The 17,411-nt window shown below is 34.6% G+C and overlaps 3 protein-coding genes across 10 annotated transcripts; 1 reads left to right on the top strand and 2 right to left on the bottom strand.

Annotated features, from left to right (window-relative positions):
• Positions 1-3,229: 3,229 nt before the first annotated feature.
• Positions 3,230-6,789, bottom strand: LOC122401293 (muscle-specific protein 20-like). Its single transcript, XM_043403358.1, is given in 7 exon segments — positions 3,230-3,544; positions 3,769-3,889; positions 3,975-4,186; positions 4,611-4,882; positions 6,374-6,431; positions 6,614-6,705; positions 6,780-6,789. Coding segments are annotated over 7 exon segments (957 nt in total). The 3' UTR covers positions 3,230-3,352.
• LOC122401272 (brahma-associated protein of 60 kDa) lies at positions 6,630-15,827 on the top strand. 5 transcript variants are annotated; one of them, XM_043403318.1, is made up of 8 exons: positions 6,630-6,719; positions 7,286-7,417; positions 7,503-7,678; positions 8,114-8,459; positions 8,534-8,731; positions 8,942-9,200; positions 9,276-9,665; positions 15,702-15,827. In XM_043403318.1, the coding sequence occupies exons 2-8, from the start codon at positions 7,304-7,306 to the stop codon at positions 15,743-15,745; spliced, it is 1,527 nt and encodes a 508-aa protein (XP_043259253.1). In that variant the 5' UTR covers positions 6,630-6,719; positions 7,286-7,303; the 3' UTR covers positions 15,746-15,827. The 5 variants fall into 5 exon arrangements, with proteins under 5 accessions (XP_043259253.1, XP_043259252.1, XP_043259250.1 ...); XM_043403317.1 differs by having other exon boundaries at positions 6,649-6,715; XM_043403315.1 differs by lacking the exon at positions 6,630-6,719 and adding an exon at positions 6,914-6,984 and having other exon boundaries at positions 8,129-8,459.
• On the bottom strand, positions 14,157-17,080 carry LOC122401275 (protein phosphatase 1 regulatory subunit 14B). 4 transcript variants are annotated; one of them, XM_043403323.1, is made up of 5 exons: positions 16,964-17,080; positions 15,678-15,912; positions 15,383-15,472; positions 15,243-15,284; positions 14,157-14,992 (listed from the first exon to the last, which is right to left on the bottom strand). In XM_043403323.1, the coding sequence occupies exons 2-5, from the start codon at positions 15,885-15,887 to the stop codon at positions 14,951-14,953; spliced, it is 384 nt and encodes a 127-aa protein (XP_043259258.1). In that variant the 5' UTR covers positions 15,888-15,912; positions 16,964-17,080; the 3' UTR covers positions 14,157-14,950. The 4 variants fall into 4 exon arrangements, with proteins under 4 accessions (XP_043259258.1, XP_043259257.1, XP_043259256.1 ...); XM_043403322.1 differs by having other exon boundaries at positions 15,678-15,895; positions 16,964-17,043; XM_043403321.1 differs by having other exon boundaries at positions 15,678-15,895; positions 16,818-17,020.
• Positions 17,081-17,411: the final 331 nt, after the last annotated feature.

Raw genomic sequence — 17,411 nt, 5'->3', positions numbered from 1 at the left:
TTCGGGCAACCTAAAGCCTCTTTAAAACCTCTTTAAAACCTCGGGCAATCTAGCCTCACATTAGATTTTCGGTAAGGAATTTTTTTCTCGAAATTGCGTAAGATTTCGGGGATATATCTATTCACAAAAAATGATTGTAATTGTCCCACGTAACTGAAAATAATTTGTTTAGAAAGATTTGAAAATTTTTTTTCCCCGAAAAATTTCTGTATCTAACCCCCTGTCGATTTTTCTTAGAATTTCGTTTTTCATTTTTATAAATTTGTTTGACGCTCTACAGAAATGTTGTTTAGTACTTTTTTGCAGGTATCCATAAGCTCTACTACATAAATAAATTTCAATAAAATACATTCACTATTGTAGGAACAGTTCAATGAAAAGTTTCTCGACTGACCACCATCCATGAGAAGGGGACACTAAAATCACCTCTGAATTTTCAGGTCGGTATGTTAGTGAGATTTGGCCACGAAAGCCCATGAGGTATAAAGTTTATTCGTATACCTCGTCTGTGATTATACAAATATTTCTTAACGTTTATTTATTCTTGGTACTAAGAATGTAGTAAATTAAATATAACGATACGTAATTTTAGTTTCATATTTCATTTTTAATTTATAATTTCAATAAACTCGAAGTTAAGTTTAACCAAATGCTAAACTATTAACAAATTTTATTTATAATCATTATGTAAAATATCTTTCATCATTTTTAAGTGAATAATGACAGCTCTGATAAAGCTGTTTGCTTTTGGAAAGATACCCGAATTGCATACAATAATAATATGCAAATGGGTAAACAAACGCGAAAATAAAATGGAAGGTATTTCGATTTTAACGCGAACGCTGCCCATTTTACTGTTTAACAATTAATTATTAACAGCTGTGAGATTTATCACAACTGTTAATTTTTTTACTTTTATCTTGTGCTGTAATATCTATGAAATTATAGTAAATATTATTGATTAATTTTTATAGTAAACTTTTGCCAAATCTTTAGTTTCTGCGAAGAATATCTTTACGAATAAGTTCCTGCTCAAGGAACATTTATATTCAATGATTTGACAATCTTAGTAAACATATTTGATAAAATATTGCCGTTAATCAACGACAAGACATTTTGACGTTTATGAAAGATTTATAGAGCGAAAAATATTTAAGCCGCATTAAAAATTAAACAATCTAACCTAGTTTCCTTCAAATCTTATTTTTCCGAGATTCTTCCCACAAACTTTTGCAATTGCGTTTTGAAACATTGTGGATATGAATAATTCCTATTCTTATCCCGCAGTTTGTCAGACTGCTTGAACATCAATTTGTTTTCATGGTTTAGCGCAATATTTCTTCGTGTTTAAATTTTAGTTTCGCTCAGTATATGTACATCTGCTCGCAATGAACCTGAATTAGATTTAAAATCTTCTGTGACTCCTATTATGACATCGAACCTCGGATAATACTATATTTTCGAAAACAATTGACATTTTATTAGAATTACAACAATGTTCGATAACCCGAAACATTTAAAATTTGTAAAATTATAAGCGATTATACACGAATGTATAGATTAAGTCCATGCATCGATAACAGAATATTTTTGTATAAATCAAATTTATAAGGACGTTTTTAAATTAGCAAGCCCCATAGAGAGATTAATTCCTGACAGATGGCATCGAGTATCAGTAACTGCTTTTGTTTTAGAATCCTCCTCAAAATTTTCTTGACAAAGTGTCAACTATTAAGTGCAGACGGTTCTCAACTTACGACAGTCCGAGTTATGTCAACCAGCATGTACGACAAAAATAAATAAAAGCGACAGTGATCGATTGTCATTTCTGTGGTCCTGAACCTCAAAAAAGTGACGAGGTCCGTTCTGCAAAAAAAATTAGAAACAGGTGCCGACCGATCAAACAATTGGATCTTATACTGCAATTACACTGAAACAAATTTGATATTGAGCACTTCGTAACACCAAACGGTGTACTATTTTAACGCTGCCTTGGAGCTTTGTCACTTTTCTGCGAAAAGAATCGACGACCTGAAAACAAAGTTTACATCCTTTCTTCGAATATACTGTATTTATCAACAGTTAATTGAACTGTTGAGATCTTTTTCTTGATCATCCAGAATAGTGATTTCCAACCAAATTTCTGCGCTCCAGGATATGTGTACAAATATTCCACGCAGTTCCAGCCCAATGAATCCTTGAAATCGTATTGACGAACGCTGCATCGATCTGGACGTAGAACGTTCTTCCGACCGTTGTCCAAAATTGTACGACCGGCGCGTAGATTCGGGTCTCGGCGGTCTGGAACGAACAAAAATAAATTCAGACCGATCCGTTACGACGAAGGCCGTGCCAAATTGAATCCCGCGGCAGATGTGTACACCGACGATACACAATGCTAATTACAATATCACTATTTTCGTGCGCCCGTACAACACTCGCCTCGTCACTTGCTGTTACGTCTCACTGCGATTCGGCATTCTTCCACCTGTTATTTATCCATCGAACACACCGTGAATTTTATAACGAATGATCGAGTTTCTCGAACAACGAACAGGGCGGCTACCGTTTGTCCAATTTCCTTTTTTCCGACCACGAATTTTCAATAATTCGAATATCTGTGCGTTAAACGACATTGATCGTTCTAAGCTCGATTGATAAATGCGAGTCGTTCGGTTTAACAATACCAGAACTTCAAATTGCACTTCATTGTTCTGGCACGAAGGGGGCAATATATTTAAAACGCGACACGATGTATTTTATTTAAGCATAAACATCGGAAGACACCTTGTAAAATGTTGATTCGAAATTATCTTCTTTAATCGCTTATTGCGTTTTATTCAAACGCAAAGGTGTCATAAGTTGCTTCTAGGTCGAAATAGATGTACATAAAACTGCGGTGGAAATAAGGTTGAGGACGAATGAAAGAAACCAAACTTTTTGAATGGAAAATGGAGCAAAACAATCCAGAATTAAGACAATTTGAGTCTCGAATTTGTCGTAAAATAGAAGATAGACATTTCGACGATGATGTTTCGATTAACACTGCCAGAATTTGTAAAACTACAGTTACAGTTGTCTGGCCAGGTTGGTGCGATCATATTTTCGACCACCCACGCCGAGAGTTCTAGAAACTTTGCGAACTGTGGATTCTCTTGCGCTGTCGCCTACATGGGCAACGGTTAGGTCGTTTCGGGGGTGAAACGTCGAGGTCTAGCAAGCCCGTTTGTTGTAAATAATAAATATTTATTATCGTTCAATTACAAAATACAAAATAAATACATAATATATACATTTACATACAAAGTACAGATTTTGGGGTCTAAACGGAGAGAAGTTAGGAGAGTCGGATTTACTTTCCCAGGAGGATCTTGCGGGTGGCGCCGATGCTCTGGCCTGATTGGGTGGCGCCTTTGTTGGAACCGGCTTGGAGACCAATCACGGACTCTCCAGCGCGCAGTTGCTCTTCCGTGAACTCGCGCTTGCATTCCTCTGATGGTTTAGGTCCCAGGTACGGTCCCTTCCACTCCGGGTGCTTGTACGTCTGCGAAAACGAAGAAAACTTAGAGACACTCGAATCGAGAATCTTGGTGATCTACTAAAGGGGGAAAGAATCGTTAGGGAAACTTTGAGAAATAGAAGGGCGGAAGACAGTGATCCACTAACAGAGAAACTTATGAAATGGAGGGCTCTACCAGTGAAAACAAACTATGTACAGAGGAAGGAATAGAGATTTACAATGCAGAGACGTATAATAACTAAACGTACCGTACGACCAAGAGCGAACAGAGTGGTCACCACCTGTGCTATGTCCTTCTTTTCCCACAAGTCCACCGTTTGGAACACGTCTACATCGTCCACTCCGTACTCCTTCAGAGCTTTCTGGAACCTAAGGCAAAACGACGCAATGGAATAATCGCTCGTTCGAGAACAGAACGAGAATTCGCGCAAAAATAAACCGTAAATCGACTTACGAGTTGATGTTCTCCATCATTTTGAATTGACCACCGGAGCTGTTGATCTTAGCGACCGATCCGGGTGAGATCTTGTTCATCAGGTGGCACAGCACCTGTCCATCCTTGAGCACGTCCTCAAACAGCTCACCGGGCGGGAACTTCTTGCCAAGAATGGATTCGATCCATTCCTGGGCTTCTTTCTCCATCTCGGGGTTGCGTTTCGCCGCCATCTGCAACAAGAAAAATCCCCCATTGAACGTTGCGGAACAGAATCGTTGGAAAGCTATACGAATTTCTCGCTAACAAGGATTCAAATCGAACGTTGTAAACAGGAAGTTAATAATTTCGCGATAATTGGAGGCTCTGAAGGTGCAAACTGTAACGTAATGTGATTATTATACGATCAGAGGCTCTGATATTAAATTGTATCCATCCATCCATCCAAAAGCCACGCGAGTACTAGCGTTAATTCCGATCTGGAATCTCGAAAGCAGAACCCGTCTAGTGATCGATATCAAAAAGGACCGGTCACAACGAGTCACCGCGGACGTCAAGAAGGAAAGAGTCCGTTTTCTATGATCGCACACTCGGAAGAACTGTCGCGATCCGCGAGGACGAAAGTCGTAGCACAAATCCTGACGATCAGGGTCGTACCTTGGCGCGCACTTGACGTTCGAGAGCCATCCTTGTACCGTGTGGTGTATCTTTGAGTGGACTGAAGTGCTCGGGCCGATCCGTGGTCCCTCTTATACCAGATGCGGAATGGCGGGAATACGGCCCACGCCGCGAAGGAAACTGTCCAACACGGTTGGAGTTGCTGCGTTTCACCACCGTCACGGTGGCGTACGTCAAAAAAAGACAGCTCGAGCAGCGAACGCGCGCGTGTGTGTGCGTTTCCACGGTTCTCGGGGATCTAATATTAGCGACTTATTCACTTGGACAGGGTGGCAACACGTAGGATTTCCAAAATCGCGGCTGCCAAACGTACGACGTTGCTCATGAATATGCACCAAAGTCGAGGAATCGCTAATTTTGGGCCGAAAGATCTTCGAACTGTCGTGACTCGGCGATAAAGATCGTACGGAGACGTACGTTTGCTCGTTTTAAAAAAACGTATACCCTTAGCGTTTTCGATACGGGTTTACGTTTGATTGCAGGACAGGAAAGAGAAGGGACGGTTCCTTGACTGAAGCTGTCTGCGAACGGCTCCACGGGGTTTGATTAATCTTTTTACAGTGAATTTAAAGGGGGTAGCCTCCCCTTTGCAACGACCCCATAAAAGTTGATGTACCATTTTTTATTACCGAGTTATCTTCGAGTGAAAGGTAACGAAGAGGTTTAAAAAAGACTGTTGACTGAAATAGAGTGATATCGTCAACTTCCGCCTCGCTGGCACTGACCCCTCCTCCTGTTTAGAAACACGGTCTTCGAATTCCTGTTAATCGTAATAATACGCCGTTGTGTATGGAAACATAAAACCACACTTTATACTCGGCAATCAAATATTTCTTTTTCCCTTTATTATTTGGTGATCCGCCGCGAGAAAATCAAGAATAATATTCGTAATTCCTGTTTATACCGACTTAAAGATCATATTCTCGATAAGAATAGCAGCAGACCCTTTCAAGTATGAATTACAATTTTTCGACGCGGCTTGGGAAACGATGATTTACAACTTCGCCCAACGAGGTCGCCATGTTGCTTTTGACGAAACGGCCCGCCATTAATTAACCTTCTCGTCGCCGGCCGAAATAATCGAAAAATAAAAGTCAAAGGAAATTCGATTGCGCGAACGTAAATTTTTTCTTTAAATAACCAGCCCCACTATATAGGCCAAGTTATTATTACCACGATCCACGTTTTGGATTCACGACGGACTCGATGGGATGGAGGACCAAGAAGATAAGGCCAAGGCTCGAGGAAAGAAGATCGACGACGAAACGGAAGGGGACGCCCCTATTTAGGACCGTTTCTGATTCAAACAGGGCATAATAACCCCCGATTACACGATCCAACGGACTCTTAAAATCCAATGATACGGAAGATTATTCATTGGCGGAATAGCTAGCTACTGAGTCAGGTTTAAATATAATCCGCGGCGTCCTGCGTATTTCCATTTGCAATAATCTCCCACTCTTCATCGACGGACAGCACACTTTTCCTAGAGTTCCTAAACATTCCTGACCGTTCCAAATGTGATTTCACGCCCTCGAAATTGTATCATTGAACATAGTACATACTTACTTTTGCAACCCCATTAAGATTCGTTAATCTCGTTTAGATTTATTTTTTTAACATCACGTCTTCTGAATTCATCATTGTAGCTCTTTTTCAATCAATCGGTTACAATAACATTTATGCGGCCGATTATATTAATTTTGTATTTGTTAAAAAAAATATATAGATCGCAAGCTTACAAAACGCAGAATGAATGTTATTCAAATATAGGTAACAGTTCCTCAAGGCTAAAATTAACTGCATTAACGTGCGTTTAACAAATAATCTAAATTTACACAGTAATATCACAATTAAACGGGTTAATTAATTTTTGTATTAATTTTAAAGTTGCACGACAAGGGCGCCAAATAGTACGTCATCTACTAACAAAGTGGTGAAACTATACGACAAATGTTTCGACCTTATCGCCATTAGATGGCAATAATCGCACCGTCTGCCTTCTATAAGAGAATTAGTCTATGTTCTGCCGCTTCGCGAGAGCTTACTAACCTTGCCAGAAAGTGGATAGAAGCTTTGAAAGCGTAGGTTATTTTTCATTCTTTACCGAACTGACTTTCCTCTTTTCTCGTTTTCTTTACGCTTTACATCGGAACATAAGATATTACAGCCTCAAATACTAAGTTGTGGTGGAAAATATACGAATCTGACGGACGACCAACGAAATTTCTCACAATACTTTAATTTCTGTTTTCTTTTCGTGTTTTCCTGTTCGTCGCCTCTGTGAATTATGTTATTCGCGATATTGTTTAAGTATTAATAAAACAGTATGATCGATTTTAACCTTTTCAAGGTTATAATTATATACGACCTCGAAGGTTATGTTTTTGTTTTTCCTTGGCAATTACTTTTAGAGAAATATTACTATTATTTGTTTCTATATTAAGCCTAAACGTTTGTACGTGTAATGGTGAAATATAAATGAATTTATTTGTTCGATAAACTATTCTACAGTTCTGTGGTTATTTCATACAATTTTGTACCGCAAAATAAAGCGAACGACGCGATTCAAAGTGATTGCCATGTATTCGATATATTTAAATAAAACATTAATATCGATCCAGACAAAAATCTTTATTCATTTCTATTATTAGGGCAATCACCAAAGAGACATGGCGCAAAGATTTCCTGTACCAAATACAGGGAATAATGGTCTGCCGCAACAAAGATACGCAGCATCGTCTGTACCTCCAAATTTACGACAATATTCAGGCCCAAATTTTCCTGTGAGTACAATTTATACTTTGACCAACATAATTGATAACTAAATTGTAATAGAAGATCAAACTGATGACTATGTATGTATTATAGATGCAACAAAGATCTGGATTTACTCCACCTCCACAAATGACCAATGCAGGTCCTGGTCCAGCTAGCATAATAAGAACAAATCAGCCTTACTCTAACATGCGTCAAGGTCCAATGCCTACTCCACCAGTTGGAAAGAGAAGTGCAGATCAACGTATTCCCATGTCACAGCAAAAACCGTAAGTGCACCTATGTTGCATGCATTCCTTTTAATTTCATATTTATATTTTTATCGTTATGCTCATCAACCTGACTCGCTGTGTTAATTTGGCAAATGTACTAATTCATAATTTTATTTTTATTTTTTGGAAAAGAAAAAAGAAACATAACTAATACTTGCAATTTTGTATTTGAAAAAATGTGTATATATACATATTTACATATGCATTTTTATTTAAGACGAAGAGATTCAAAATATGAAATAAAAATTGAGAAGTTTTTTGAAATATCTGAAATATACACGTCGATCGTTTTACTTCTTGTATCATCTGTAATATTAGCAAAATGACACTGTTAACCATTAACTGATTTACCAGGAACTTCACTGCATTTCATAAGCTTCAAAATTGATTTATTGATTTTTGAATCTGTGATTTTTACACAAACTCATTTAGGTATTTTTGGAACAGTGATTTTTCACATTCCACGTCCAAGAAGAAGAAAAAACTGGCGGACAAAATATTACCACAAAAAGTGCGTGATTTGGTGCCTGAATCACAGGCATATATGGATTTGCTCGCGTTCGAAAGAAAGTTGGATGCAACTATAATGCGGAAACGGTTAGACATACAAGAGGCACTAAAACGTCCTATGAAACAAAAGAGAAAGTTGCGAATATTTATTTCCAACACCTTCTATCCAGCAAAAGAGGCTGGTGAAGGAGAGGAGGGTTCGGTTGCATCTTGGGAACTTAGAGTCGAAGGACGGCTTCTAGAGGATACCAAAAATGATCCTAACAAGGTAAAAAATATTGTGCAAAACTAAATATCGTATAAAAGATAAAACGATTTCGGAATTAATATTAAAACTTTTAGGTAAAGAGAAAGTTTTCTTCATTCTTCAAAAGCTTAGTTATAGAATTGGATAAAGATCTGTATGGACCCGATAATCACTTGGTCGAATGGCACCGTACATTGACGACACAAGAAACTGACGGGTTTCAAGTGAAGAGACCTGGAGATAAGAATGTTCGATGCACTATTCTTTTGCTCCTTGATTACCAGCCTTTACAAGTACTGCTCTCTTATTTCTTCATTTTAAATTTAATGCCCTCCATCCAATTTATCTGGAAAACCTAAAAAGTTTCAACAATGAAAATAAACGACGCGCTCAAATCGACAACGTTGTTTAATAATTTTTCTGTGCCAAATAACAATTCATATTATTATTATCCGAAGAGTACAAACAGAACTGTAATTAACAAAATCTTTTGTTGTTTACAGTTCAAATTAGATCCCAGATTAGCGCGACTGTTAGGTGTACATACACAAACAAGACCCGTCATTATTTCTGCACTCTGGCAATACATAAAAACGCATAAGCTTCAAGACAGTCATGAAAGGGAGTTCATAAACTGTGATAAATATTTGGAACAAATATTTGCTTGTTCGAGGATGAAATTCGCCGAGATACCACAGCGTCTAAATCCGCTGCTCCATCCGCCGGATCCAATTGTAATTAATCATGTTATCAGTGTAGAAGGTAAGGGCGAATGATGTATGTAACAATTTTCAAGGAAGTAGCAACTTGTACTATTTTGCCCGTGCTTTGTACTAGGCACGGAAACAAAACAAACCGCGTGCTACGACATAGACGTTGAAGTGGACGACACATTAAAAACGCAAATGAACAATTTCTTGCTTTCCACCGCGAGTCAGCAAGAGATTCAAAGTTTGGACAATAAGATTCACGAAACAGTTGAAACGATCAATCAGTTAAAGACAAATCGAGAATTTTTCTTAAGTTTTGCCAAAGATCCTCAACAGTTCATTAACAAGTGGATTATATCGCAAACAAGAGACTTGAAAACTATGATAGATGTTGTTGGGAATCCGGAGGAGGAACGCAGAGCGGAATTTTATTATCAACCTTGGGCACAGGAAGCCGTTTGCCGATACTTTTACACAAAAGTTCAACAAAAGCGCGCAGAGTTGGAACAGGCACTTGGTATTAGGAATTCATAAGCATTATCGAAATACCAATAATGATTTTGAAACATAACTATGTAAAGTATTTATACGAATCTTTTTTCTTGTTCTAATAACAACATGTCTTGCACTCAATTCGATGTTCTATAAGGTTATTAAGTGTAAATGACATTAGGATGACATATTTTTACGAATGTCAAGAATATATATATATATATATATATATAAAGAAGCTGTATAGTTTCACAAATACAGAACTATCGCGAATAATTTCTTCATGCCAATTTTCTTTCGTAAACTTTTCTATGAAAATATGTATTACAACTCGCTATACGCACTACTAATGCGACGAAATTCTGTACAATATAATGAATAAACCTTTGATATAATTTCCTGGAATCACCTCAAGCTGGGCCCCATATTGGTGAATATATATTATCATTATAAGAAAGTAATATTTATCATTTGCTTACATTTTTAAAAGAAGGAAATTGAATTTACTATAGTACAAAAGAATTTAGAATATAAATTTTTATTTATAATTGTACATTGACAAATGTATAGTTTAATAATAGTTTAATTTACAAAAATTAATGAAATTATGCATTAATTAAATATATATTTATTCGTAGTAACACCTTTTATTTATAGTTAAATAACAATTATGCTGGAACGAAAATTGTTGTAAAACATGATCCTGGGCAAGGTAAAGAAAACTATCATTAATTTTTTCGTTATCCAATTCTTATTTCGTTTGTGCAAGTAAATACAATCTCTTACATAATCAGTACATGTTAATGGAAAATAATACTTTGGCAATATCGTCAATTTAAAACGCAGGGAACACCAATCTTAAATTGCCTACTAATTTTCGCACCATTTTTTTTAATCGCGTCACGAATGCAAGAATTCCATTTTATAATCAGTGTAAAAGTGCTTTTCTCCCTTACTTAAAATTATTATGGATTAATTTGATTTAATATTACACATTAACATTCCAAGCATTCACACGGGATAGGAAATTCCAGTACAATTGGGATACATTTTCACTTTTCTTCCTTTATAAGACGTTAATTTCCCATTTCTTCTAAATGATTCACCAAGAAAATAATCTTGAAGCACTTTTCGCATGCCAATGAGCATTACACTTAAAGCTCGCTTTTTTAATCGGATGATGCGTATGAAATGTAACTTTTTTCGGAGCACGAATTTCTCATTTTACGATATATATCTAAAGATACATTCTAAGGCGTTAAAGTTTGTAGGGGAATTTGTAAAATGTACATTAATTCCCAAAAAAAGGTTCTTGATTTATTATTTTATATTTTCTGTCACAATATAAATAATCGAATGATGATATAAACTGAAGGTTATTCGATACACATCAACCTTAAAATTTGATCGAAAGGAAAAGTAACATTTCATATAAACCAACCTAATATTTATTGCATTATGCAAAGCGAAAGAACAATTATTTTGATAGCTATTCTTATTCCGATTATAAAATTTAAAAACTTCGTAATTTCGATTTGGTGAACATAATTCGATCGAAAATCGCATACTCTTTACAACACTAAATCACAAGTGCACAAATTGATTGTATTCTTTCTAATACAATAAACTCTGATTAAATTTTGGCATATTCGTTCAACGGTCACTTGCAAACTATTATTTACCTGTTCGAATAGAACGAATACGCCATCGATTACACGCACGAGATCAAGGTTTATTGTATATGTTTATTCCTAATCTTAATTACACATTCACATATATTTCATCGTATAAAGTTTTAAATGTACGTATGGATGACAAGACGAGTTCAACGCTTTTAATAAGATGTTATTCATCTAAATCTTATGGAAGTTTAAGGGTAGACCAAGTAGTCTTAAACACATTTTCCTATGCTCGTGACAAGTCTACAAAGATCACATTTTGCCAAACAAAAACACACGATTAATGAATGGCAAGTGAATCTCTGTACGTCCTAATATCTCGTAAATAATCATGATTCATACATTTCACTAGTCTTTGCTTGGATAAAACTGTTTCTGTTCCTCTTCCATCTTTTTAACGCATTGACTGCCAAATCAACACACAGAATAAAAAATCTTTTTCTTGAGAAATTCGAAATAGTATAATCCAAAATTTATTACGATTCAATAATCACTTGAATGAAACCAAATGTTGGATTAAACTTTTCTTTTACTCTGAATGTTCTGTAAGCCACATAGCATATAATATAATGTTCCTTATACTTTTCTATTGCCTATAAAAAACATGTATCGTCCATACGTGAATAACGTGGCAATCAATGTGTTAACTGGGGATTAATAACATTACAGAGATCATATATTTCTTCAAGATACGAGGTAACACAGAACCTCTATCAATTTCTTTCATTTCTTTTGTGAAGACATGTTGTGGAATAATCACATTATGGGTATTGCTTTACATTCTATCCAACGTAAACACAAAAAGTTCTTTTTACATAGTGTGTTTGCTAATTTCTTACTTCATTTAACATTTGATACTATACAGGGTGGGGCAATAACCATGTCCACTTTGAATATCTCCGTTATTTGTAATAATATTAAAAAATTTTATATACAAAACTTGCATGGTACAGAGGGGGACACATTGTGATATAAACATTTTTCGTGTGGGTGGAGGCATAGAGGAGATTTCAAGGTCACCTTATTTTTTTTTTAAATGGGATCACCCTTTTTGAAACACCTACAATGATAGTCTCTTTTCATTAGGAATTCAGTGGCTGTAATTATTTAAGGTCATTCAAGGTCACGGTCGGAGAAAATGTATAAGATGTAAAATATGAAAGCAGAATACATTTATCGCAAGTGAGACTTGTAGTAAACATATTAAGGTCCTTCAATGTCGAATTAATTTTTGTCAATGGGGATTACATCAAAATCGTTCCTTTTTTTTCTAATTTCTTGTTTACGGACGAAGCAACATTTAGTAATCATGGCTCAATTAATCTATGGAACGTCCATTATTGGTCTGTTGATAATCCGCACTGGCTTCGAAGAGTTGATCATCAAAGACAATGGAACGTAAACGTATGGTGTGGTATTTTGTACGATAAAGTAATCGCATCATACTTCATTACCGGAACGATGAACATATTCTCAATTTTGTTGAAAGATGTCACTCTACAAAACCGTTATGATATGTGGTATCAACACGATGGCTGTTCGGCTCATTATGCACGAGTAGCAAGAAAAACATTGAACTCTAGGTTTCCAAACCATGGATTGGACGAGGTGGTACTGTTTCATGGCCAGCATGTTCGCCTGACGTAAATCCACTGGATTTCTTTTTTTGGGATCTGCTAAAAGAGACCGCATACGCGAATGCTCCAACAACAGTTGAAGATGCAATGCATCAGCGGATCGTCACAGCATGTGCGAATATCACCTCGGATATACTTGTCAGAGTTCAACATTCCTTCAGAGCCCGTTTACAGCAATGTATCGACGTAAATGGCCATCATTTCGAACATTTATGAAACACAGGTATTCTGTTTTCATATTTTAAATTTTATACAGTTTCTCCGACCGTAACCTTGAATGACCTTGAATAATTATAGTCACTGAATTCCTAATGAAAGGGACTATCGTCGTAATCGTTTCAGAAAGGGTGACCCTATTTTTAAAAAATGAAGGTGACCTTGAAATCTTCTCTATGCCTCCACTCACACGAAAAATGTTTATATCACAATGTGTCCCCCTCTGTACCATGCAAGTTTTGTATATAAAATTTTTTAATATTATTACAAATAACGGAGATATTCAAGATGAGCATAGTTATTGCCCCACCCTGTATATTCGATCATTAATAATATATCCATCGTATTATTTAGTTTGTCGTGTAATTTCTGTACGCATCTAGTTTTTAAGAGGAAGGTGAATTCCATTTGTGCAGTCTTTTACTATAACGTTAAGTAATAATGCGAGATACGTTGGTGCAAGAGATCTGTGTTTTCGGAAGTTTATATTAAATTTGCTTCCTTCCTCTTTTACATGACTATAAATACATTTCACGTAATAGCTCATATATTGAATGACAGTCAATAAACCGTATAAATGTCACCTATAATTGCACTCTATTACGACAATAATTATTCACGATACAAACGCTGATGTATACTATACATTGCACGAATAACGATATACTATTGTTTTTTACATTTTACCCAAACCAGTATGTCGGAACAGAGAACCTGCAATTTCTTTTTCGAGACAAGTATGCAAATTGATCAAGTAATGAAAAATTATAAACGTATAATTTAAAAGAGTATAACACGTTAACTATAACAAATTTAAAATCTTGAAATTAATAACATAATTATATAAGTAACAAAATAATTAAAAAATTTCAATACACCATAAAAGCTAAAATTTCTAACGATTTCGAAACATCATTCTAAATTTAGGAATGTTTGTATTTCATATTTTTTTTTTAACGATTTAACAAAAATTTGAATTCCTTTGTGATAATTTTCAATACTGATTCGGTACTGGAGCAACAATAGGTGTCATTTCCACGTTTTAATTATTACTATGCCAGTGACAAAATCATCTGAAACATACACGCTTTTGTAGTATTATTAAACAGATTTCTTCTTTAGTTCGTATAAGCATTCGATGCAAAATTTTGCATATTACTCCCTTAAAGTAGTTTCTAAAATAAATAAAATTGCATTAATTTATTATACTACTACAACATAGACGCGTTAACTGTTATAACCCAATTGTATTCTTAGTTGGAATAATTCAATAAACATAGGATATGTATAGAAATCATTTGGTATAGTTACAATGTTTGGAAGTATTGTTAGTTAATCCTTAACAACATAAATATTACTACGAATGATGGAGTTAGAAGGCATACAAAACTAGAGTGTAGAAGAACAAACTTTTCTACTATACATCACATTGGATGGATCGTACAGCAAGACAGTTTGTGTACTGTGAGGTTTATTACTTGATATGCGATGCGCACACAAATAACTAACAAAGTTAGCCATTGTACTGAGATAAGTCAGATACTAATGTTTACGATTTCAATATGAAATAATACACGCTAGAATAAAAATGTGCAGAGTCATTTAATGTTTTCCCCATTAAGTTCTATCCAAGTAATGATAAATTGGCATTTGAGTTGTGTGTGTGCAACTCGTTAAGGCTTGAATATGTCTGACTCGTTCCAAATCTGAGCAAATTTATTAATGCTTCAAAAAAGTCCTTGCAAACACATAAGTGTTAAGAAGAACATAGAAGTTCTTCAAAGTGTTTTAGCTTTTTCGAGTAAATCATTAATGAATTTCTGAAACATATAAACAACTTGTGTTAGTAACAGTTATTTGTTTGTACATAAAAGTTACTTCTAAAAAATTACAAAAGATAAATCACATTCAAGCTACTTTCATTTGCTCTAAATAAAATATTTCGAATCAATAAATTAGTCACATGGTATTAAATTTGGAAGAGGAAAATGCTACTATTACATTAGACTGATTAACAATCATTTGTTTAAAAAATGTTATGAATCTAGTAAAACACATATTTTTACTTACATTTACATCGTGTGGTGGCTTTTTCGTATCAACCAGTAATTCCTAGAAATAAAATTATATAATTATAAGTATATTAACCAATTTATGTTATTTTTGGTTAAAATTTTTATTACTAGCAATTCTAAATATTATTTACTTACTTGCAAAAATCTTCGTCTATGATCATCACTGTCCATATCAAGAAGTTCATCTATATCAATTTCAACTTCTTGATTTTTACCACTATCATTCTGTAAATGAAATGTAACAAATTATAGGAAAGTTTATCTTATCTAATACATTGAGTCCTTGAATTACATGAATTCATAGACATGGGATTGTGTGCCCAATTATTAACGTATTGTACATTGTTCATATACATACTTATAAATTAGATCAAATTTACTATAGTGAATAAACAATTTGTAATTATAGAAAATTAAATTTTTAACTTACAACTGATTCATATAATTTTTCTAGCTCATCGAACAACCACATTTCCACTGCAAGCCTTTTGCGAATGAGGGACATCTGATGAGATCCATATTTGGCAGTCAGGAATTTTTCTCTACGTTCTTTTACTTCTCCTTTCTCAGTAAATGCGACATGCAAATTTGCACGTGCTGAACTACGTTCTGCAGTAAGTACCCCACCTCCTTCCATCATAAAACTACCTAATAGTTTTAAAAATCTATAGTAAAAAGCATAGAAAATGTTGTATAATAAATTTTCTTATAAGAAAGTCTAACAGAAAGATTTGAATATATTCTTCAAGAACATATCTAACTTTTCAAATTTTCCAGAAATATAATATGAACTTTTAATAAGAATTGTTATTAGGTTGACAATTAATGAAATAATTTTAGAATTACAGGAGCAAGACAAGAGGAGAAGGAATATATATAAGAGAAACACATAGCATTATACAGAAACTATATGTATATCTACACATCTTTATTATCCCATAGAATAACATACTTATATTACAAAAAAATATATAAATTGAAAGTATACTCTGAGCATAAATTTTAATTCGTTTGATAGAATAAAAATATCATTAAGAAACAAAGAATTTAATTTGTTTAATGAAATCAACAAGAAGTTGCAATAGTGTCATGTGGTAAAACTAATACAAAAGTAATTAAATTTAAATCAGGATTTACGGAATGTATTTTTCTATTAATGAATGCGGTTACGTGCGTTACAATAGAAATTAATTAATTGGCTTGAGGAAAAAACAGTTCCGTGATCGATCACCGACAAATCGAATCGAGCTAATCGAAGTGAATAATTGTTGCGCTTCAACTCGTCGCTTATTCTCCCACGACGATGTGAACAAATTAACGCGCGTGTGAATCACTTCTGACATGCTATAATAAAAACAATGGGCTTTGAATTTCTTTTTCTTAACGATAACGCTATTCAATGCAAATGTAACCTCAGTGGGACGCGACACTGTGACTATACGATTGCTAAAGAACTTTCAAATAAAACTTCCGCAAATATTTCGATAAACCAAAGTACAACAAATTAAAATAGAACAAAAAGATAAACCAACGATCACGTAAACAAAATGATACGAACAAATCAACTTACGCTTGGCGTTTAAATAAGAGATTAGGAACTCGTCATTGTCGTACGTATAAACAAAGATGAGGTCTACGACTCCACTCGTAACTCACGAATCAAATTGAAAACGATATAGTTAGCACGCGTTTATGCGATCGCTTAATGTTACTTACTCTCACTGCCTTTATTTCAGAATTTATACTATTCGAACTGTAACACTATCGTAATGCCAGGATCCATACGAATAATAAACTTCCTTAAAGGTAGCAGACAATGATAGCGTTTTTTCACCAACCATGACTACCATGATATAAATATAATTTTCCTAGATTCTGGCAAATAGTAATACCGGTAAGCTAGGGACATTGCAAGATGAGAAACTTGCATATTATTTAGAAAACAGACGTACAATCGATGTTAGAATCGATAAGTCGCAATATCATGTCATTTATATCAAACATATTTTTTATTTTTAAATACCAGTTTTTAATTTTTAAATGAAATTATAATCAATTAAGGTAGAAAATAGTTTATTTGAATTTTAAAAGGCTCTAGCAAACGGCAATATTTAATTGTTCAATCTTCCAATTTTAGTAGAACCGAAACAATTTGATATTTTAC

This window comes from Colletes gigas, unplaced genomic scaffold, assembly GCF_013123115.1.
Source record: "Colletes gigas isolate AHSC1104 unplaced genomic scaffold, ASM1312311v1 Colletes_gigas_Sc00023, whole genome shotgun sequence".
In the NCBI taxonomy this organism is placed as follows: Eukaryota; Metazoa; Arthropoda; class Insecta; order Hymenoptera; family Colletidae; genus Colletes; species Colletes gigas.
The sequence above is the reverse complement of the archived record's forward strand: the minus strand, read 5'-3'. Positions and strand labels throughout refer to the sequence as shown.

Coding starts and splice junctions, on each gene's coding strand:
- LOC122401272 (XM_043403314.1), top strand. CDS start 6,961: ATGATCGATTTTAACCTTTTCAAG. Junction 7,679..8,113: donor CCCATGTCACAGCAAAAACC/GTAAGTGCACCT, acceptor AAACTCATTTAG/GTATTTTTGGAACAGTGATT. Junction 8,460..8,533: donor CCAAAAATGATCCTAACAAG/GTAAAAAATATT, acceptor TAAAACTTTTAG/GTAAAGAGAAAGTTTTCTTC.
- LOC122401275 (XM_043403323.1), bottom strand. CDS start 15,887: ATGATGGAAGGAGGTGGGGTACTTACTGCAGAACGTAGTTCAGCACGT. Junction 15,473..15,677: donor AAAAATTATATGAATCAGTT/GTAAGTTAAAAA, acceptor TTTCATTTACAG/AATGATAGTGGTAAAAATCA. Junction 14,993..15,242: donor AGCCACCACACGATGTAAAT/GTAAGTAAAAAT, acceptor TATATGTTTCAG/AAATTCATTAATGATTTACT.